The 23,152-nt window shown below is 35.2% G+C and overlaps 1 protein-coding gene across 4 annotated transcripts in view; it reads left to right on the top strand.

Annotated features, from left to right (window-relative positions):
* Positions 1 to 291: 291 nt before the first annotated feature.
* The window catches only part of LIN28B (lin-28 homolog B), a 142,458-nt gene continuing 119,597 nt past the window's right edge, over positions 292 to 23,152 (top strand). Inside the window, exons 1-3 of one of the 4 annotated variants that reach the window (XM_061427716.1) lie at positions 292 to 371; positions 9,283 to 9,331; positions 17,416 to 17,603. In XM_061427716.1, coding sequence (XP_061283700.1) covers positions 9,298 to 9,331; positions 17,416 to 17,603 — 222 coding nt within the window. In that variant the 5' untranslated portion in view covers positions 292 to 371; positions 9,283 to 9,297. The other 3 variants (XM_061427717.1, XM_061427719.1, XM_061427718.1) reach the window with 3 other exon arrangements.

Here is a 23,152-nt window from a genome sequence, read left to right as displayed (position 1 = left end):
AGGGCTCCAGTCGAGCAGTCTGGTGTCGCCGCCGCCGCCGCGCCCCGCGGTTCCCCCCACCCCGGCCCGGCCCCCTCCTCCCCGCCGGGCTGTGGCGGCCGAGCGGCGGCGACAGCGGATTCCAGTCCGGCAGCCGAGCGCCGCCCTCGCTCCCCGGCCCCTCCGCGCCGCGTCCCGTCGCCGGCTCACAATGTGCTGAGCGGCCCGGCCCCGCCGCGCGCATCCCGGGTGTCCGGCCGCCGCGCTCCCTCAGGAAGTGACAGAGTCCAGGCCCCTTCCTCCGCCCCGTCCCCGGACTGAACGCCACACACGTACTCACACCCTCTCCCCCGCTCTGCCCGAGCGAGCAACGCGACCATGAGGCCCCGGAGGTAAGCAGCGCGCCCCGCGGCCGGGCGAGTGTTCGAGGGGCTGGGTGTGCGCGCGGGTGCCGACGGCGCTCGCGGCCCCGGGTCTGGCACGTGAGCAACGTCGAGGGGAGCTCGGTGCGGCGCAGCCGGGAGAAGGGAGGAGGCGTGAGCGCCAGGGAGGGGGAAGAACGGGGCCAGGTGGGGAAGTAACAGGTCTCGCAGCAAGTTGTTGTTCGGAAGCCGGATGGGTGTCCTGCCTTCGCCGGCCCTGATTTATTGCCCCCGTTTTCCCACCGAGATGCGGGCAGGCGATGTACTTCCGGGTTCACACCTTTCTCTCCCAGCTCCGAGCCGCTGGGTCGGCGCTGTGTGCCGGCGCGGCATTGCCTACGCGGCAGCCAGGTCTCACCGTAGCGGTTTGCCGCCGGGCCGCTGGAGCTGGCGGGCCGGGTCGGGAGGGGGTGCGGGCCACTCGGGGTGCGATGGTGCGGCGCGGGCTGGAGTCCTGGCGGCCAGTTTGGGCGCCTCGGGCCCGCGGGGCTGCGCCGCCAGGGGGCGTCCGCTCCTGCCCTTCGCGCACTCCGCTGAGGAGCTGCTTTGTAGCCGCAGGCGTCGGGGATCCTTTTTGCCTCGGGATTGGTAATGTAAATTCATGAATTAAAATTAAGGATTTGAGGAGAACAGAGAAAAACGCACTTGGATCTAGGTTGCTTTTGAAAAAGAAAAAAGCCAAAGAAGAATCGATACATTCGCAGGAACAGTAACTGACTACTGGCTGGAACACTGAATGCGGGTGCCTTATGAGGATTTGTACTCCCAAAACTTTTTTTTTTAAACTACACGTTGGTAAATATTGAGTGTTTTCGAGTAACATCTTGCAGTATGTATTTAGTGCCCTCATTGCGGAAAATTTTTAAATGTAAGTAATAGTCCGCCATTTTGAATTGTTTCATGTAACACAGACTGAAATCTTAGGTTCCTGTGTTTCCTTGAGTTCCTTTCTGATCTCTCTGTGGATTTGTTTTCATCCACAGGATATTAACGTTATCAAGTATTATTACTGCTCATAGAACTAAATTCTCCATTGAGGATTTTTATCCCTATAGCTGTTAACGCAAGGGAAAATAGACTCGTGTTTTATTGCAGTTTTTAATTTCTTGGTCAAAATATTGTGGAAGTTAAAATTACACATGGCAACTGATGTTAGAATGAATTTAAAACATTTAACACCATCCTTAGAAAAGTATGACAAAATGATATTTACTCGGATTAAAAAAATCCTTTCATTTTTTTGTTCAGATTATTAGCGTATTTAGTTAGGTGATAATGCAGTAACGCTTTTTAAAATGCATCTGATGGTAAAGGATATTTTTAAGTCCAACAATAACTTATGAAACATCACAGTTTAATTTTTTAAGGACTTCAGGGAAACTTCAAAATTTTAAATTGAACTACTGGAAATTTATGCCAATTTGTGTGATTTTCAAAATACAAATTTAATTATTATGGAATTTATGCCATTAGTTTTTTTCTGTTATGGGTTTGCACTAACGTAGTAGAGAAGTCATATTATAAATTAACAACACAATAGGTAATACTGTTCCATTTAGATTAGTGATTAAATAGATTCTTGTTCATTTGGGGGACAGCTCTTGCTTCCCATTATTCTTTCTCTCTGAATGTGTGAAATAGGGCAATCCAGTGTGCCCAAATTTCCTAAAGAGCTTTAAGAATTAAATTGACATAGGCCTCTTTCTAGTACTTGCTGGGGAGGGGAAGTTACTAAAAATGAATAAAATGCTTTACTTGACTTTCCCATTTTACAAATAGGATCAGCTAATCATTGCTTGATATTAAAATATCGAGAGAATTTAAGGATATGAATCAATTCGTAGTTCATGTTGGTTATTAGAACTGTTTATTGATGCTCCTCAATAGATCTGGAACCAAATAATTCAGCGATCAAGCCCCATTAATCCTTGTCAAATTGTAGAGTGTCTTATTATATGTCTGTGCCAAATTTCTTTCAGAAACAATGAAAAATTTGTGAAATTAATCAGGATTTAGATTAAAAATTGTATTAATGGGGGTAAATGAAGTGAACTATATTTCTGTGTAAGCGAAATAGATTAAGTTTTAGTATGGTAGTATTCAAAATTAATCTTCAGAATGACTTAAAGTGTGTTGTACATGTAAATTAAAAAAACAAACACTAGAATTTTAATAAATACAGTGGATATAAGCGTTTTTTTTTCCTGTTTACGCTGAACAAAGAGATTAAGCAGATCTTACCTAATAGTTTGATAATGTTTGGTATCTAATCATGTAACTGTTTTGTATTTATAACACACTGCTATCGTAATTTACAAATCATAATTAAGAGAAAAATAAGTTATTAAATAAATGTATGCATGTTTTCAGGTAATGGTCTTCATGACAGTCTTCAGGTATAGAGTTGACATTTCTTTAAACAAAATGCTATTCAAAACTGCCAATTTGGGGGACCTTATTAGGAAGCGCGAGTCAGGAAATGATCTGTTAACATTTATCTTAATCCATAGTGGAACTGATTGGAGAAAAAGGAAAATGGAGATTTAGAGATGAATCAGTTCAGAAGTAATTAAGCTATTGATTATGAAAGGGACTATACAAAATTTTGGTCAACTAAAGAGTTTTCTTATTTGGTAATTTTAATAGAATATTATTTTCTTTTAAAAATCTGTAGTCATAAATACTTCTAAGGTTTTATATTTAATTGCTTTAGAGCCTGTACTTGATTTTCTTGTCTTTTGAAGGAACTGTGTTTGGATTGTAAGTAAGTGTTGTTTTTGAACTGTTTTTGATGAACCACATAGTAAAGAATTTCTACTTTGTCACACATAACTAAAAATACTTTACAATACTTAAAATTGATTTATATGCTCATATCTAGGAATGTATGGAGTATAGAATCATATTGGTTTGAGAAACTTACCCAGTATAAACGTGTACAATGTGTTGGATTTCTCTGACACTGACTCTCTATGAAGTCGCTGACCATAGTGCTGAACCAAGACAGCCATGTTGGCCATTGCTAAATCTGACTGAAAACTGCACACAGAAATAGTGTAGATGTTCAAATAGCATCATCACTGTAAGAAAATATAATATATATCTCATACATAATTTTTTATATATTCTTTTTACCCAGATGAAATTTGGTAATCATTAAAATCAACCAAAAATTGTGATAGAGAAATTTCATCTCTGAAGTATATTAATATAACATTGATTTCGGGTAGTGTCAGTAAAATCAATGGGATCAGTGCTAGAGGTTTTCTCTTTCTTTGCAAGTTGCCACTTAACAGATGAAGACAAGATTTTAAAACCAATTTAAGAGACTAGTGAGTTTTCTCAAAAACTGTCCAATTCTAGGGAACACCACTGTAAACTTCAGTATGAATTTGCTATTTGCAATTTTTGACTTGGTTTTATATCACTGTCAAAGTGGCACTGTGAAAACCAACATCAAAACATGTGGTTACCAAAATAATAAAATTAAATGACTCATGAAATAAGTTCTACTAGAAATAATAATCATATATGCATTTTTAAATAAAGAGAAAAATATAAATTTGAAATTATAATAATCTTGAATTAGCATTTTGTGGGAATTTTCTATTGTTTAAAGCAAGATAAACACCAGGCTGTCACCTCTAACAATATTATTGTGTTCTGTATTGTGTGAAAATAACACTAATATGAAACCATTATAGAAATTACCTGAAAGGAATGTTGTAATGTGTTTAATATTTCAGTAAAAAGTACTATTTTAGGCATAGAACTTTGACATTATTTTCCTAAAAATAGAATGGGTTGACATGCAGGATCATCAAATTGAGGGTCAAAGGTGACAAACCAGGACAAAGGGCATGCAGCTCATTTCAAGCAATCAGTTTCTAGTTTTTTCATGGCTGAACAAAAGCCTAATTATATAGGAAAAAGGACTTAGCATTGAATGGCCAGTTCTATTGGTGGGAAAACATGTTTTAAGTTTTTTATAAATTTTCAAATCAATATTTCTTATTGGGGAATGTGAGAGCCAAAATACTATATTTATATTTTTCAAACAGTTCTTTTATGTAACATTTCTTTCAGGCACTACAAAAACATTTCAGCTAAATAGCTTATACTGTATAAGTTAAAAACAAAATTTACTTTTTTATAGATTAAAAATTTTAGAAAACATGTATAAATTATGTTTTGTTTTTTTTGCATTACATTTTTGGTATAATCTCCTTTGCTAGTTAAAATCCTGATTAAAAAAAAAATTACATTTATTACACTATTTGGTCACTGGCTGTGATGTAAAAGTGAGCAGCCTCTAAAACATCTCTTGATCTTTATAAAGTGTTTATTGAAACTATTTCAAGTGCACTAAGTTTTCATTTAGTTGTTAATCTCTTGTGATATAAAATTTTAATCATTAATGTATATCAAAACTTAAAATGTATATCAAATAAAATTTTCTTGTTAATATTGTACTTATGTAGAAATATTCAGGTTTACTTAGAATCAGTTTTGTTTATCATATCAAGAAGCTCCCCTAGCTGGAATACTCCTCCCACTCATTAGCCCTTGAAATTACCCACTCCTATAAAAACTGACAGCCCCATGCCCTGGGGCTGCTCTCGCTTTCTGAGATGCCCACACTGTCCGTGGAGTATGTTTCTCTAAATAAATCTGCTTCTTACCTATCCAAAAAAAAAAAATTGAAGTAATTTTAAAGTTTTGTCTTAAAGTTATGGTAAGCCGTCAAAATATATGTGATCAGCTTCTTAAAGATGGGACTTCTGCCATTATTTTGACTCTTTTAAATTTAAAACCACTAATTTTTTCCTCCTATTCAATATGACCTCAACAAATGACTCAGCTGTGAGCTTTATTGTATAAAACTGTTGTTTGATATGGTAGAAAATACAAACTATTTGCATTAGCAAACCCAACTGTGCCATGGCTTAGTTGTGTTACAACATTCACATTTAAGCTGAAGAATTGTGTTTACCAATTATTTGTACTATGGTTGGTACCTTTAAACAATCTTGACAATATGCCAGTTGACTTAAATGATTACTCTTTGAAATTTTTTATTTTCTATTATATATTATCTTTCACTACAGTAGTTGCAGAGAAGACTAGAGCTGCCCATATTTTATGTGAAATCAATAAAATTTCAATATGTAAAATGGTCAATAAAGTTAAAATCATCTCTGATCGAGTAGCAGTATGACAAGTACTAGCCTCTAAGGTTAACTTTTTAAAATATATTATAAAAAGTAATTTTTGCTTCATAAATATAAAAAATATAATTTTGAAATGTTTTCTAAAGTGATACTGATTTTTTTTTCCATTCTCTAAAGATAATTTCAAAATAGTTCAGTGAGGTTTCCTGTTTTAACAGGAAAACAATTACATAAAGTCACAAGTAAATATTTGTCTTAACTTCAGTTTCAAATAGGTTATTTCTTTAAATTTTCTGTATCTGTGTATAATTGAAGGTGTAGCATTTTCAGTTTTTTCTGAAGTTATAGTAGGATGTTGAGTTAAATTACACAATAATTTACCCTGATTTTGCTTAGGTGGCATTTGAATTTAATCTATTGACTAATTTGTAAAAATATAATTACACTGAAACATTTCCTACCTTGAAACATTCCTTTACAGGACAGTTTAAGAAAATATTTTTCATAAAGTGCACACATTAGTGTCAGCGTTGAACTTCCACATGTAATGTTTTATTTCATATGTGTATCTGCTATATTTAAGTTATAGTAAGTGTAAATAAATACTGTGCTTTAGTATTACTCTGATATTTGTACTGTGTTCACTCTGGTGTTTGTACTAGGTTTGCTGTGTGCCTTTAAGTAATCATTTAAAAACTTTACCCCCAACTAACTTTCTAAGCAAGGAAAGTCACATTCCTGCCTACTTTGCTTTACAAAGACAGATTGAGACATACTGTAAATAGACTGTAATTTTTTATAAGCCATGCATGAAGTGAATATTTAGCAAACTATAATGTACTTTATGCTTACATTATTTTGAAAATACTAATGATAAGAAACAAAAATTTGTTAACTTTTTGTAGATGTTGAGAAATTATGGTGATGAGAATAATGAAATAAATTTGCTTTTATTATGGTGAATGTTCTTGATTACTAAACCATTCTTTGCCAACCTGAAGTTACTGTTGCATTTTATTAATATTAGAAGTAAAAGCTAACATGATGTAAATTGAATTTAAATAAAGTTCTCAATAATATGTAGCAGTATTTTATTTATTATTACTCAATTCTCTGGGCTTAACAGCATGTCAGTTTAAATAAATTATAGTGTATAATGCATAGTAGTAATCGTTTTCTTTTATAATGAATAGTTACAATAGTGGATTAACAACATTATGTAATGTAGTTGAGAATATTATTTTACATATTTTACCATGAGGAAATATGAAATCAAGTGTTTGTAATGAATGGTGTTAAATTAGGCAATTTTATATTGGTAAGTCTATGGTTTATTTAAAATAAAATTATTGAAGTCACTTTATATGTGCATATTTTTTTTTTACAATAATCAATGATTGTGTATCACATTCTCTTAAAAGATAGTTTATAAGAAAAGTTTGTTTATATGTCCATTTAATTCATAAAAGGCATCCTAGAGATAGTCAACCCAGGTTCAGAAGTTCATTGTCATTGATTAATTTAAAAAAAATGTATTAAACACTAAAGAATGTTAGGATTACAATGATGAGCTAAATATACACTCTCCTTCCCACCATAGAGCATAGAGTTAAGTTGGGAGAGCGAACAGCATCTTCTTGAGCACTTAGAGTTAACTACAGTACAGTGCTGGATGGTAGAGGCATTGTACTCAGTATGGAACAGTGAGAAAAAGAGGGCCAAGTGGAGATGTAAATGATAATTAGGGAGTATTCTAGTGAAGGGGCAGATAAATGCATTGTAATAAAAATGCCTATGTATAAAATAACAAAAAGCTGTTTTGGGAATATTTCATTGCCATTAAAGAATTATTTTCATTATCATTATTATTTCTTTTCAAAAAATAGTCACCTATAGTAAGAATATGAACATTTAATATTATGAATATTTTATATAACATTAATCTATCATTCCTATCATAGTTGTTCATATAGGTAGATTTTAATACTCGTATTTAAACAATTGTACTTTCTCTTCTAACTTTTGTTTTTGAAAATTTTTAAATCATTATTTAACATCATTGGAATATATTGATATCTTTGAAATAATTCCACCTTTTCCTTTGAAAAGGATGATAACGTTAAAACTATCAATAACTGAAAACATCACATGTAAGTTTGAATAGTGAAAAATCTGAACATCTTTATCATTCAGATTGACTGGATTTCATTAAATCCAGAAAGCTCTTAGTTAGAAATCTTAAAATTGAATGATGTTATTTAGCTAATTCTTATACTATTTGATGTTTAGTTTATTAGATCTATCATTTATGGTAATTTTGCACCTGAATTATTTGAAAAAATAATTTTTGCAAACATTTTCTGTTTTTATCACAGCTTTTGAATATGTTATTTTGAACTTTTTTGTAAATATAAGCAGAGAAAATTAAGCCTGGGCTGTGGGCTATTAGAAAAATATGAGCTAGGTTTTGCTGAAATTTATGTATAATATTTAAATATACCCTCACATAAACCAAATGTGTAAAATTAATATAGGCTCAATGTAAAGGAAAAGAACTTCAGTAAGTTTTGATAATGAATTTTGTTAACATTAGGATCTGTCATTATCTCTGTATTTTGGTTGTAAACAGAGGATAACTGAAGGATTTAATAAACAGAGGTTCACGTGCCTTTTGTTCATATTCTGCCTCTATTCTTTTCAAATCTTACTCAGTGGGGTTGTCATCCTTTGTAAGAAAAATCTTGTGTCAACATTCAGTAGAACTCTGAATTTGGGAAAACCCTCCATTTTGCTTTGAGAAAAAAATGAGATTGTGACTTGAGAATTTACACATAATGATTTATTTTTTGTGAATTGATTTAGTAGATATAGAGTATAAAACTTAGTTAAGAGGGGAATGACATCCTGGTAGTAGCAGGTGAGTGGATGCATATTCAAACCAATCTATTTTGCAAGCCATAATAACTCTGACCTGAAGATAAAAATAATAATTCAGTGGTCATCAGGAGTTTTTGTTGCAGTTGTTGTATTTCATTACTGGGTGACCTCTTTATTGCAAGTTTTATTGTACCGTGACATCTGCCAGTGGATATATTTGAAAATCATTATTTACTCATTTTTTTTAAAAAGAACTTTTTTCTTTAAAATCTGTGTTAATGCACATTAGATTCCTTTAGTTAAATTTATTCAGTGATTAAATTTACCACCATTAAAGTTAATTTTTTCTTCAAAATTCTTTATATGTAATAGACCCAGGATCAGTGGTGTAGTATCACAATTAGAGTCTCATGATTTATCTTCTAAAAGATGTCTGAAGAGAATAGTCAAATAAGTTCATCAAGGAGCACAATATTGTGGGTTGGGTTCATTGTTAACTGTGATTAAAGAAGAATGGGATTCTTGAATTGCAGTGTAAAATTAAATATTAAAAAATTTTTAAACTGCATCGTTTCTGAAATCTTTGCATCTTAATAGGTTTTAGAACGTTTTTAAAAATACTGTCCTTGAATTGGAATGAAAGGCAAGTTTATGCCAATTGGTTATCTAATTTTGCTAGGTGAGTCTTACATTGTAAAAAGAGAAAAGTTTACAGGTCGCTTCACAGAGTCAAAACCTAAGCATTTTACTGCTTTCTAATGAGCCATTAAGCTGAAGAAGAGTCAATTAAATGAGCAATTAATGTAGTACTGACTTGAGCTCTCTGATTTTAGGTTCTTCAGAAGACAATGAGGTCATTCAACCAGGTTTCATCAGCCCCAGGTTAGTCTTTTTTTCAATTACATTTTTACTTAACTAACATTTATTTAAAAAGATCACTGGAGGCATATGAGAAAATGTGACAGCTCTTAGAAATTCTCCACTGTGGCACGATGGGCACCATATATTCTACTGTACTCCGGATCACTTCATTTATAAACTAGTACTCCCACCAGAATTGCAAGGGTGAAATCTTCTAATTAACTCTTTTTCCTCCTAATTTTAGCAGTATTGAATTTTGTGGTTGCTTTTTCCCTGTCTCAGGCAAAATAGATAATATTTAAATGTTTATGGACCTGAATAAAAAGTAGTTGTGGCTTGTTCATTTTTGTAAGTCCTTTTGTAAGTTCATTTTGAAAAGAGGCCTCACAAGTATTTGTTAAATTAACGATAGAGACTTGCTGCTGTTTTAAAATAATTTACTATAAGATAAATAGTCCTATATAGTAGCCATTTTTTCAGGAGATTAGAGAATTTTCCTAATCTAGGACAGTCCCATTTATTTTGCTTTTCACCAGTTTGTATCAAATTAGTTGCTCATTATATTATTGATAGGCTTCTATGGAGGCTCAATTAGTAAAGATTCCTCCTGCAATGCAGGAGACCTGGTTTGATCCCTGCATCAGGAAGATTCCCCTGGAGAAGGGAATGGCTACCCACTCTAGTATTCTTGCCTGGAGAATTCCTTGTACAGAGGAGCCTGGCGGGCTACAGTCCATGGAGCTGTGAAGAGTGGACATGTCTAAGCAACTAACATACTATTAATACAAAATGTGTCATGTGAACTTTTAACATCTTAAACCTAACACTTCAAAAATACATACCCTTTCATTTGTTTAGGTGTACTTTAAAACCTAGGTTTTTGATGTATAAATATTCTCTTGTATTACTGAAACTAACTGAAAACTGACAGCACTCTTCTTTCCAAATGGTTTTATTAGTAACAGTGTATTGCCAGGCTTCCCCCTTGGTTCAGCAGTAAAACAATCTACCTGCCATGCAGAAGACACAGGAGATGGGGGTTTGATCCCTGGGTGGGAAAGATCCCCTGGCAGAGGAAATGGCAACCCAGTTTTCTTGCCTGGAAAATTCCATGGACAGAGGAGCCTGGTGGGCTTCAGTCCATGGGGTTGCAAAGAGTTGGACTCACTGAGCCCCTGAGCACTCATGCATGCGATAATGTGTTATTCTGGCTTCTGCTCTTGTGGATTTAATGTCTTGGCTCTTCTCTTGACTAATGCTATCAAAACTCTTAAAAGCTATAAGATGACAGAGTTCATGAGCATTTATAAGTACAAGTAAAAAGATATTAGTCTAGTATTAAGCTTATCAAATACAGGATTGTAGGTAGAGAGAGGAAAGCATTAGGGATCAAAAGGTTTAGTGAGTAGACCACTGATTGGCATTGTCTTTTGACAGCACTTTACTTTTTTTCTAGAGTGAATCCTTTGACATAGAGGTGATGCTCTAAAGAGTACCATGAAAAAGAAGATTCTGAAAAGTTGCCACAATATATTAATTTACCAACTAGTTTCCCCTTACTCTTGGATTGTGGTTTTCCTCTGGGGGCATACTGGAGGCAGTCCAGAGGCCCTTTTCTCTTCTGCTGGAAGTAATGTTAACACCAATGTGTTAAGTGAGTGCAATAAAGTTTCATGTCTGTGTTTCCTTGTGATTAAAAAGGGGTTGGCCAGGGAGAGGTTGCGCTTTCCCCAAAAGAAAGATTATTGTCAGAGATTACATTTATGCCTAAAACTTGAATGTCAACTGCTCCAAGGTCCTCACTTTGCAGGTAAGGAAACTGAGGGCTGGAGAAGCTTAATGATCCAAGGTCACAAGGTCATTAAATGGGACCAGAACTCTGGCCTCCAGTTTGTAGCTGGATGCTTTTTCTCCACAGATTTTCCTCTCACACAGACATCTTTAAAGCCTGAAGATTTCTTCTCATTTGCCTCATCTTTTACTCTTGTAGTGTTTTTTCCCTTTCCATTTTCCTCCTACCTATTCTTTTCCCCGAAATAAACTGAAAATGAAGACATTAAAGGAAATACCTAGGAAACAGCCCCTATTCTTAATTATTTGTTTTGATGAGATTTAAGTTTTAAAGAATAAACTTTGATTCATTGCTTTCAGAGGGGAAAAAATTGTATGCTTACATTATTTAGTGTCATTTCTGTAGACTCAATATTTATTGCACAAGATCTTTAAATTATGAAGCATAACTGTTCAAGTAGTACAGGTGAAAAACATGGGACTCATTTCAAATAAAACACAACCTTCATTTTGTGCTATTCTGGGCAAGGTAAAATAAATGCTTATTACTAAATGATTTCTAAATGCTTATTACTAAATGATTTCTCTAACATACTGCTGTCATAATTAAAATTACATAGCCAAGTGTTTGTTTAGGACAATTCAGAAAATAATTTGGGAGGAGTGATAATAAAATTTTTATTTTTTTGTTTCAGTTGAAATATGTTAACAGTGATTTTTTACTATTCGTTTTAAAAAATAAACTTTTATAAAATGATGGTGTTAAAGTAATATCCCCTTTCTGAAATAATTTTGTTGTTCTAAATACTTAACTAACCAAAATGAAGAAAACGTTTGCAAATGGTTGTTTTCAAGCATTGTTGTTCAATGCTTGAACTATAGAGGCAATTTGTCTGGCAAACTTAAAATGCTATTGTTTTCTGTATTTCTGTAATTTTATTTCATTATACCTGGGGAACTATGTTAAAATATTTAAGGAAAAATTTTAAGAGGTTTTTATAGCTGTGTAAAAATTACCAAATCGGAACAATTGTGTTAAGACAGAGCATTTTGCTTTCAGATAAGGAAATTAAATGAGAACGGAATTGTGCTCTTTGGGGAAAAAAAAACAAATAGCCCCCATATTCTAAAGTGCCTCTGTTGTAAGATCAACAGCAGAGGCAGTCCTTTCATTTGACTCCGTATTGTAAGAATTTCAAGAAAGTTACTTGCCGGTAAAGGAGTTTACTGAAACGCAGTGGGAGGGATCGGCAACAGTTTGCCCGACGTGCGGGTCCGCAGCTTTTGCGCGGGAAACCTCACGCCGCGGCCAGAGAAGGGGTTCCCTAAAATCGCCCCTGGTCGCCCTCCACTCCCTTTGCCCCCCACCGCCTTCCCCACAGACGGCTTTTCTTGACCCTCCAAAGGCGCACGGCGACGTTTTCGTGGCTTCCCGAAAGGACGGCGGCGCCAGGGGTCTGAAGACAGCTCCATTTTAGGCATGGCCTGGTCGGGGAGTAGGGGGTGGGGTGCTCCTTTTCTTGGCCGCTTCTGATAACCGCCCCCCATCCCCCGACTTCACTTTTCTGATTGCGGAGACTTTGACACATCACAGATGAAGAGATCAGATTATAAATGATATATGTGTAGAAATGCAATGAAGGTAGCAGATTGTGCCAAACGTTGCCTCCATCCCAGTGGAGGCAAGGGTTCCTTTTGTTCGGTGTTCATTTGGTTGGGACAAAATGACAAATGTGAAAGTACCCTAACTAGTGAAAAATCCTCACCCTTCTTGGAAGGACTCAACTTCTAGAACTGAGGTGGTGATGTGGTGAATAAAGGAAAAGGTGACTGAAGAGAGAAAGGGGAGAGGAAGTGGCAAGGGCGGGCGGTGGAGGGAAGGGGCAGATCCGCTGACCTGGGGGTCTCGGCGACCTTGGGGCGCGGGACTGCGCGTGAAACTCCGCGGCTGCGAGGGCAGAGCGGGCTGCAGACCCCGGCCTCATTTGCCGGGAGGGGAGCACGGGTGGAGCCGCTCGCCATGGTGCCGCAGCCCCTCCTCCTAGTTTTAAGAAGAACCGAAGCATTGTTTCAGCTGTATAGAAGTCACTCATTGCTTTTACTTGAAAACAACGGTGGGCTCTGGAACCTTTTTCGGCTCCTTGCATTGTACTGTTGGAATTTTTAAAAGAAAGAAAAAATTGTGTATTTCGTTTCATAACTGTAGAAATTTTAGATTGTGATAACCAACGGGGTTTAATAGGTTATTTCCTTTTTTTTTTTTTTTTTTTTTACCCTTAGTGCATTGAGGATTCTTTGTAGCTACCTGAACTCATTTTAAAGACATTTTGAAAGAAGTATGATAAATCAAGCTACTGAAACATTTGGCTTCCACAAGTATAAAACATGCGTTTTGAGTCAAGCACAGGTCTTTCTGGCACTAAAAACAAGTAGGAAATGAGACAAAAATTAAAACCAGAAGACTTCAGGAAGGTGACAAATTGGAAAGCGTTCTAGGAGATTCAAGGGACCATTTTAGGTGAAAGAACTCTATGAGCTTAAAAAGATTATGGTTAGTTTTAAACAAGGATCTTAGGCTCAAAAGATTGAGGGCAGGGAGCAGGAAAAGATGAGTCTATTTTCAAAGACAGTGCCATATCCCTGAAATGGAAACTGGTATTTTCTATGTCACTGTCTCCTTTCTCTTCCCTCCCTACCCTTTCCCTTCCCTGCTTCTCCCTCTCCTCTCCCCTCCTTTCCTTTCTTTTACTCTCCACATTCCCCCTCCCTCCCCCAGGTATGTAAATGCATTTGCCTTAAATTCTCTGTGAATGAATGTTAGAGGATTTCTCAAAGTTCCCGGTTGGAAAAAGCTTTCTACGCGACTTGAAAGGCCGATGTCCCTCTCAGGAAATGAATGAGTCGATAACCTCTGACACCAGTGACCAGTCCAGTGAACCCTACCTTAATTCCACTAATACTGGAGGCCCCTATTCCGGCTAAACTGAATCTCATAACGCATATCATCCAATGTGGTTCACTTATGGTATTTCCCACTTTGCATCTATGTATTTATAGGTTTGAATTTCATCATATTGAACAGATAAGAATTCAGAACCCACCTACATGTTTCTGAGTTTATGCTGATTAGTCCATTTTCTGATTAAAAACAAACATAAAATATTGTTTATCAGATGTGTGTCAGTGACAAAACTAAATTACACTGCCTGTGAATTTTATGATAATTTTACATAAATAGTGACATTTCCTCAATTTGTGTTAATAATTTTCATGTTATTTCTTTTATCAGATGTTGATTTTTAAAAGTGATTCATTTAAAATATTAAAACCCCCACTATTGATTTAAATTAATTTTTATATTTCCTATTATTCAAAACATTTAACTTGGAGTACCATTGTTAAAGTTATTTCATTATAGGTCAGTGTAATCGGTTGATTTCTAATAAAGTAATGCCAAATGTTGTTAGCAATTTTTTTTTAAGAGCTAAAAGCTTTTGGGACTCTTGCAAAATAATTTGCATTTTTATACTTTTTCTTTCCTCCCTACCAGCTGGCACATGGTTATCTCCCCCTCTCCACCAAAGTAAATAAAATGAGATAGCTTTGCTCCCTTTCTTGAGAAACAACAAAAGAAAGAAACAGACGAAAAATCTTTTCAAATTCATCAGTCTCCAATGAAGCCTTTTACCACAAACAGCTGAAAATAACATTTATATACATCCATTTATTTCAGATCTGAACTAATTAGTATAATTGTCCATTTCATTGTTTAATATGGGGAGGAGGTGTAAATAGGTGGATTCTGTGGGTTTTCCAAAGCTTTTGGACTCAGAATCCCTACGTTTTAGTTTGTGTGAAACAGTGTTAAGAGTTAGGAGTGTGTTGGTGGGGAGGTGGATTGCGGGTTTGGTGGGGGAGGGTAAACTCGGTAGCTTTGCCGAAGGGAAGTGGTATCTGTACAGTTTCTCGGTAAACTGCTTGTTTAAGAAAATGGGGGGTGGGGTGGGGAAAGGGTGGTGGTGCGTTTAAATGTTTCAAAGACCGGTGTTATTTTATATTCTAAAGGAAATCAAGCATTTCCAGTTGATCTGTAGTATTTACTGTAGTAGTCGATGAGGGAGGCAATATTGGTGTCAGCATCTGGTAATCAACAATCGTTTGTAACAATCTGAAAGGTAAAAGGATAAGCATTTTGAAACTGGGGTGCTGGCCGTGGAAGGGACGGTAGGAGCCTAATCCGTTATTAAATTTTCGTTTATTCAACTCTTGTATCCACTGGTAGTGCACTTTTAAAATGTCAGGGTCCAGTCAATAAGATGTGAATTTACCTTTTTCCTCCCACTGGCCCCTCTTTTTCACCCCTCCCCCCACCCTCGCCCGCTGTTTCTCCCCCACCTCTTTCTCTGGCTCCTCTTCACCTCGCCTGCCTGGCGCTCCCCTCCCCCTCCCTGCCCATACATGCGTCGCCTTGCTCTTGGGGAACAATCGCCACTGATTGAGGTTCACTCTTATGTTAGGCTGGAAAACTGGGCTGTTATTTAGGAAGTCATTAATCACATCTCCTCCCCCGGAAAGAGATGGCGGAGAAACCTGTGAAGTACAATTCCTTACCAACCCCCTCCAAAATGTTCCGAAACGGTAAACCTAAACACTATTTGACTGCATGAAGGTGATAGCGATTTTTCCGGTAGGATTTTATTTTAAATTTGAAAAATACTTCAGGGCACAATCAGGTACTTGTGTGCATTTCTCTTACTGTGGGTGTAGATTACCATTATATAAAGTTTCATGGATGTGTAATTAGGTTCAATTAGATCCTTTGTAAATTACATATTTTCCTCTAAGAATTGAGTTAAATGTGAAATTTGCATCCTAAGCAGGTTTGTTGTTACTGATCAGTTGAATTCTTGGGGTGGGGGGGGGAGCATAACATCGGTTGCTTTATTTAAGTGGCTTTCCCCCCCTAAATGAGATTATTTAGACAGGCTTGTGTGTAAGGCACGCGTGTGCACATATATGACTGTGCCGTTTCTCTAAATCGACGATTCACAAGGACCCTCCATTGTGTTTAAGTAAAAGCACGAAATCGGCATTCTGATTTATCGTAAAGAAGCGTCCCAAATTGTCTTTAAGATAACATGTTTGAGTTTTTCGTGTTCATTCATAAATTACTTTGGTGTCAGCATAGATGAAATGGCGATTGGTTATCTCTTCCTCTTGCCAGCCCCTTAAGGATCCGAGGTGAAATTAGTAGCAAGAAAGCATGTAATTGACAAAGTCACGTGTGCTCAGGGGGCCAGAAACTGGAGAGAGAAGAGAAAAAAAAATCAAAAGAGGGAAAGCACATTAGACCATGCGAGCTAAATTTGTGATCGCACAAAATCAAGATGTTAGATTGATGCAGAAGACCACTCCGTTCCAAAGGGAAAGTTTTCATCTCACGAGTTTGGAGCAGAGGGCCCGTGGGGCAACATGGCCGAAGGTTAATTTTCTTTTCTATTGTTTTACTGTGATTTTCTCTCTTCCTTCTCCCCCTCCCCCTCTCCCACCCTTCTTTGCCCGTCCCCCCCTTCCCCTTTTTACCCCAATACTGAGCAATACCCCCACCCCCCGTCGCGCAATGGGGCTTTCTGCAACCTATTGTTATAGATCTCCAAAAATGTTTTGTACCGCCCACACTGATTCACAACTTGAAAAGCTTTCAGGGGGCTATTGTTTGAATTGTTTGAGTGTGATTAAGCGCAGTTTCAGTTAGTGAGCCCGAGAAAACTTTTATACACCTGCCCCCTCCCCCATTCCACCCCAACTTTAATTGAAAGTTATTGGGGGGGAGGGGAATGCACATTGCAAATAACCCTGGATTCAATGCTGCCGCATGTGCATTAACTAGTTCTAATCATCTTCACGATTTCTTTCCTCCTCGTGCATGCCGGAAAGAATTAGTTTCGCTGAAAATTTCTTTTTATAAATGAGATCAGTGTTAAATCAGCAATATGCAAGTAAAGTATCGCATGCTGTACTGTAATATGTGGCTGAAAAACAGTTTAATCAAAAAGTACACGTATGTACAGAAACGTGGAAGTTGTGATCGATAGAACATTGTGGCTTCCTCCCTCCTCCGCTTCCCCCTTTAACCCTTTAATTTATTTTCAGCAGAAAAAAAGGAATCAACCATTTAGTAACTTCTCCCCCCCCCCCCCCATTTCCGTTCCCCGATCCCCACTCCCAAGCAGTTCCCCACGCCCCCCCCCCCCCCCTTCAGTGAACTGTTTGGGACTTCTGACTAACTGACTTTTTTGTCCTGTTCTACTCAGGCGGGGCAGGCAAAGGTGGTGGAGAAGAGCCCGGGAAGCTGCCAGAGCAGGCAGAGGACGAATCCCAGGTTTTGCACGGAACTGGCCACTGCAAGTGGTTCAACGTGCGAATGGGATTTGGATTCATCTCCATGATAAGCCGAGAGGGAAGCCCCTTGGATATTCCAGTGGATGTATTTGTACACCAAGTAAGCCAGACTGTGGTGTGTTTTTTTTTGTTTGTCTGTTTTTTGCTTCCCGTCTTTACTTGCTTCTCTCTGGAGGAGCTGACCGGTAGTTTTGTCAACTGACTTATAATAGTGTGTCCTTCAAAATCTTCTTTAAAATCACGAGTGATTGCAGTTTTTAGGGTATGTGCATGGGCTCTTTCCTGCGTGTCTTTTCCTAAACAGAAAATCAAATCTTTGAAATTTCAGTTCTGGGTGCTGATTGAGTTCAGTAATTTCCCCTCTTTGCACAGCGAAATTGTCGTAGTGTAGCTTCCGGTGTTACTGGTTACTATATTACGTGGTTTGTGTCTGGGAAATGAGTGGGAAATGAATTAAGAAACGGTGATCATACTAAGTAAAAAAAAAAAAAAAACAACCGCCAATGTTTTACTATAACAATCTCTAGGTACCCTTACTTTAGACGCCTCTAATCACGGTAGGTTCCCCAATTATTTTATATTTGCCTGTAGTCATTTGTAGAATCGAGTGAAAATAATTTGATTTCACAGTAAAATAAAGTCGGACATTGTTGATCTAGTATGGATATGAAGAAATGCAGGGGAGGATTTTTGGTAATCAAACATTTTGGAAACGTGCTCCTTGTAGGGCATAGATCCAAGGATACTGTCTCTTTAAGAGACTGAACTCAAAAAAACATGTGGCCAGTGGCGGCTCTAGTTTGTGTGTTTAAAATGTACTAGTTGGCTACTTGGGACAAATTTCCACCGTTGCTTATATTGTGTTGTAATTTTAAAAGATGCTTAAATACCAAATATGACGTCTTTTCTTCTCATTTTCGAAATTTTATCCGGAAACAAGAAAATGAATACATCTTCCCCTTTCACTCTTCTCTTCATAGTAAAAAAAGGTATCTACAAGTTTGCAAGCTTGATTATTTAATCCATAGAAGTTGGAGAAATATAAATGATCTGTAAAGAATTATTCGAAGTAACGGATTTAAGACTAAAGAGGTTTATTTTAGCTTGACATCTGAGTTAAAAAGAATTGAATGCATGGCTATCAGTCCTACAGGTTCACTAACATAGATACATGCAGGAAATAGTGTATTTGCAAAAAAATTATGTTTTGATTGATAGTATGTTGCATGTTCCTGGTAATAATTTACAACCTCTTTTCCTCCCTAAGGAATATCATCTTCAAATTAAGTATATAAACAATAGAAACATATGAAACCATTTTGTTTTGATCTGTTGTCCTGTGCTTGGTAGCTTCCTGACCTTGCTATGTGGTGTGTTTTCCTTTCCTAAAGGCCTGGCTATCATTATTGGCTGTTTACATGAGGAAGGATCAGCATAATCTGTGAATTGAAACAGGGTTTAAATACATAAATAGAAGTCCACAGACAGGCTACTGGATTTTATGCCTCCTATTTTATATGTGAGAATGAAGCCACATTTTCTGCTTTTCTCCTCCCTACACAGAATGACTGAAATCATTGACAAATCCATTTTCTCTCAGGCTCTGGCTTTCCCCTCTTTGAACCTTCTTTAGGTTGTTAAATTGTTCTTTACAATCTCATAAATTTGTTTTATAGATGAATGAAAAAAAATAGCCCTTTTCTTCTTTGTCTTATCACACCTTGTTACAATTGGTTTTCTATGTTTACCTTTTAATATATTCAAATATTAGACATTTTATTAACTGATATTAATGTTTAGAACAATGAGTCATCCAGTTTTAAGCTGTTTCATGGTTATATGTTGATAAGCATTTCTGTATCTACCAAATTAAGAAATGCTGTATTGCTGAAAAGTTTTTTTTTAAATAAATAGTGAACAGTTTCTAGAGTACAACATAGATTATTCATATCATATTAGACTTACTTTAATCTTGTTACCCATCATGTATTTACTAAAGAAGTATTAAAATGATATATGTGATTTAAAAAATGTCTCAAATATATGTGTATTGTTCATAAGAACAGCCTGGATATATTCTTAGGAAAAAGTATGTAAAAGTCAATAAAACTCAAGTATTAGTATTTTTGTGATGAAAGAAAAATCAGGGCAGTAATAATCTTTAAATTTAAAATTAAAAGTGATATTTAAGAGCTTTTTTTAATGGTTACAGTATTTGTGTTTTAAAATATATTTATTTTTCTCCAGGGAAAATTATTTTGAATCAGTTTCTTTGTTATTGTTTCTGGTTTTGTTTCTTCTTGACTTTGATGCCTAGGTGAAGGGATTTCTGTCTTATATTGATAACATATAAATTGCATATAACTCATGAATAATTATTTTGAGGAAGGCAGAATTCCACTGATTTCAGCAATGCAACTGCAAGTAACAATTTGATGTCCATAATGATGTGTGCAGGTATCATGTGAGCATCACTTTACAAAATCAGATTGTGTTTCATGACGATTACATAAAAGTTTTTAAGACATTTAAAAAATTATTTCTTAGCTGCCATTTTTAACTGTATGGGCATTTTGGAAAGCATACTAGATTTTATGTATAATTATAAATTAGATTTTCCCCATTATATATATATTATTTTGTAATGAAAAGGCATCATAGATAATTAGGAATTTTAAATGTTTAACCGCAGTGGCATCTAATTATTATTTTAAATATATGAAATAACGGAGTTGAGTTTTTTGGACTGTTTAGAAGTACATGTGTTACTGGAGTTTTAAAAAAGTATTCTGAAACATGTTTTTAAGAGTATATATTCGGGGAAATAAAAAAATGGTTTTAGTTACTTTAAAATAATATTTAAAAATTCATGCCAAAGCACCCAGGATACTTTTTTCTCCTTTAAAAATATTGACTGCAAAGAACTGCACATCAAAAGCATTAAGTTGCTATGAAAATTAAGAGAATATATGAATGTGTTCTTAAAATAGAGCTGGACATTTTTGGTTATATAATTCTGTTTAAAATTTATTGGCAACAATACAGTCAAACTTTGATTTAGTTTCTATAATGTACCAAGTCCTAAAAAATAAACCCAAGACTTGGGTACTGTCCTTTCTCTATCTTCAGACTTGTTGATAAATATAATGAGACTGCTGTTTGAACATGGTATGTGACCACTGGTTTAAAATGACTGTCTTCATTGGACTTCCTGATGTTAACTGGTGATTTAAATAATCGTATTTTTATGGATTTGTAATGAATAGATGTATTTTGACACATGTTAATAGTGAAACATTGATAGCATTCAGTATTTTTTAAAACTTAACCAAAAGGTATAAATGTTATATTTGTGAATTTTGTCATCGTTTTAAGATGTTCCTTAAAATTTTTGATAATGATATAGTTTGTAAATAGGATAAATTTGTAGAAATTTCTTACTTAAGCAAACAGTGCAAAACAGAATTTTGTCTCTCAACTGAAGGAAGAATATAGATGGTTAATACAGATATGTAAGTATTGCTTCCTACTCAGGTTATTTCAAGTTATCTTGAGTGCTAATAATTAATACTCTTATCAGTTTATTATTATTAATAAATTCTTTAAAATTTGCACTCACAGATTGTAGAATGTCAACTTTCTGAAATATTGTAATCTTTTAATAGGACTTAATATGTGATGATATTTTTAAATGAATCACATGGTAATTAAATACTAGATCCTTTATGAAGGAGGGCAGTATTACTCAATAACTACCTGTTGATGTTATTATGTAACTTTTTCTTTATGTAGATTTTTACATTTATTTTTAAAGTCATTACCTCAACTGATAAGATAAAATGATCATTTGAACTTTGTTTTGTCCAGAGGAAGGATAGAATCCATTCTCCTTATTACCCTCTCTACAGCTCATTTGCATAATAATATTTTCTTGCTGAGTTACATATTTGGGAGTGTTAGCCATCAACTAGGATACAAAGAATTTTTAACATAAATATTTTATTTGCTTCACAATTTATGGAAGAATTTTTTTCAAAAATGACCATCATTTAGCTATTGTCTTAGGTGTCTTCAATAGTATTTTAATTTGGTTTTGAAGTCTTTATTTACCTTTTAACTATTGATGTTTTCTTATGCTTTCTATTTCTGATTTTTAGTTTGATGTTTATGGAGAATACAAATGCCTGTATTACAAAGATTTTATATATTTTATGTTCCTTTTATTACTTTGCTCAAAAACATTTCAAAGAATAATGAAAATAGAAGAAATAAGAGTAATTATCACAGTATAGGATGTAAAAATATTTGGAGATGGCTAATATTTAATATATAAAAATTGAAGTATTATACACAGTTCAATTGACATAGGACAGAGTTCATGTCTCTGTTTTTAACATTAATTAGCTACACAGTTATGAGAGTTAATTTACTACAATGTGCTCATGTTTAAGGGTTTTTCATAATAGTTAATTATTTATTAGCCATATCACTTTTGTTATAGTTTAGTATGAAAACATTTTCCAAACTCAGAATATATATGATTATGTATTTTATCCTTGGTGCTGTTGATAAATAGATAAAAGGATAAAAAACATTTTATCCTTGGTGCTGTTGATAAATGTCACTGTAAAAAAATACATATATTTAGATTGAAATCTTGGAAATTTAAAATGTGATCATGTAACAGAGCTAATTTGTTAGTGAGTTATGCATGTTAACATTGTGAAAATGGTTCCTAAAACTACCAAATTTTCCAGATGAATTTCCCAGTTGACTAATTCGAAAGAATCCCAAGTGAAATGCTTTCAAGTTATTTAATCATAAAGTCACATTTAAAGGTATTTAAATAAAAATATTATCAGGCTTTAATTATTTTAAAAGATACTGGGTACTTTCCTTCTGAAAATGGTGATCCATTTTCAGGACCTTTTATACTTCTAAAGTGATATTCTTATTTGATTTAAACATAAAATGTGAATTGTGTACATAATTAAGACGTTTTTCCTCCTCATTTTAAGTAGTATTGCTGTAACTCTTAAATATTTCCCTCTTATTTTTGATTCTCCTTTTTTAAAAAGACCATTTACAGCAAATGAAGGTGATAAATTGAAGAATTGTTTTTTTAAACAAATATGTAAGTTGCAAGCCACTTACAAGTGTAGCATAAAATCCTTTAACCTATCTTTAACTCATCTCAGTGTTCTTGGGTTTCTTAAGAAATTAAAAACTTGTTTTGTTACCTGCCCTCAACATGCTAGGTCCTTTGTTGTAAATTTTGTTGCTTTTGACACCAAGAAACCATAATAAGGGTTTGAATTTGAATTATCTTCCTGTTCAGAAATTATGTAATTTCTATTGCAGATAGTTTTGTATATCTTAACTGAGCAGTTTTATTGGTATTGGGAATTAAATTTACTAGTTAAAAATATGATGTAGTGTAGTTTTTATTTCTAAACCAAGTATAACCTCATAAGTAAAGTAAGGGTATTTCTGACTATGAAACTGGAAAATTTTTACTTTAAATATGTAGTATGGCATTGTAACATACAGTCTATATGAAACAAATTATTTGTATTCTTCTCTAATTTGATAACATTTTCTAATAATCAGACAAATTGATGGCAGTAATATGTTAAAAAACAAATTGTA

Source organism: Bos javanicus, chromosome 9 (genome assembly GCF_032452875.1).
Source record: "Bos javanicus breed banteng chromosome 9, ARS-OSU_banteng_1.0, whole genome shotgun sequence".
NCBI classification, from domain to species: Eukaryota; Metazoa; Chordata; class Mammalia; order Artiodactyla; family Bovidae; genus Bos; species Bos javanicus.
This window is presented reverse-complemented; position numbering and strand designations above follow the sequence as displayed.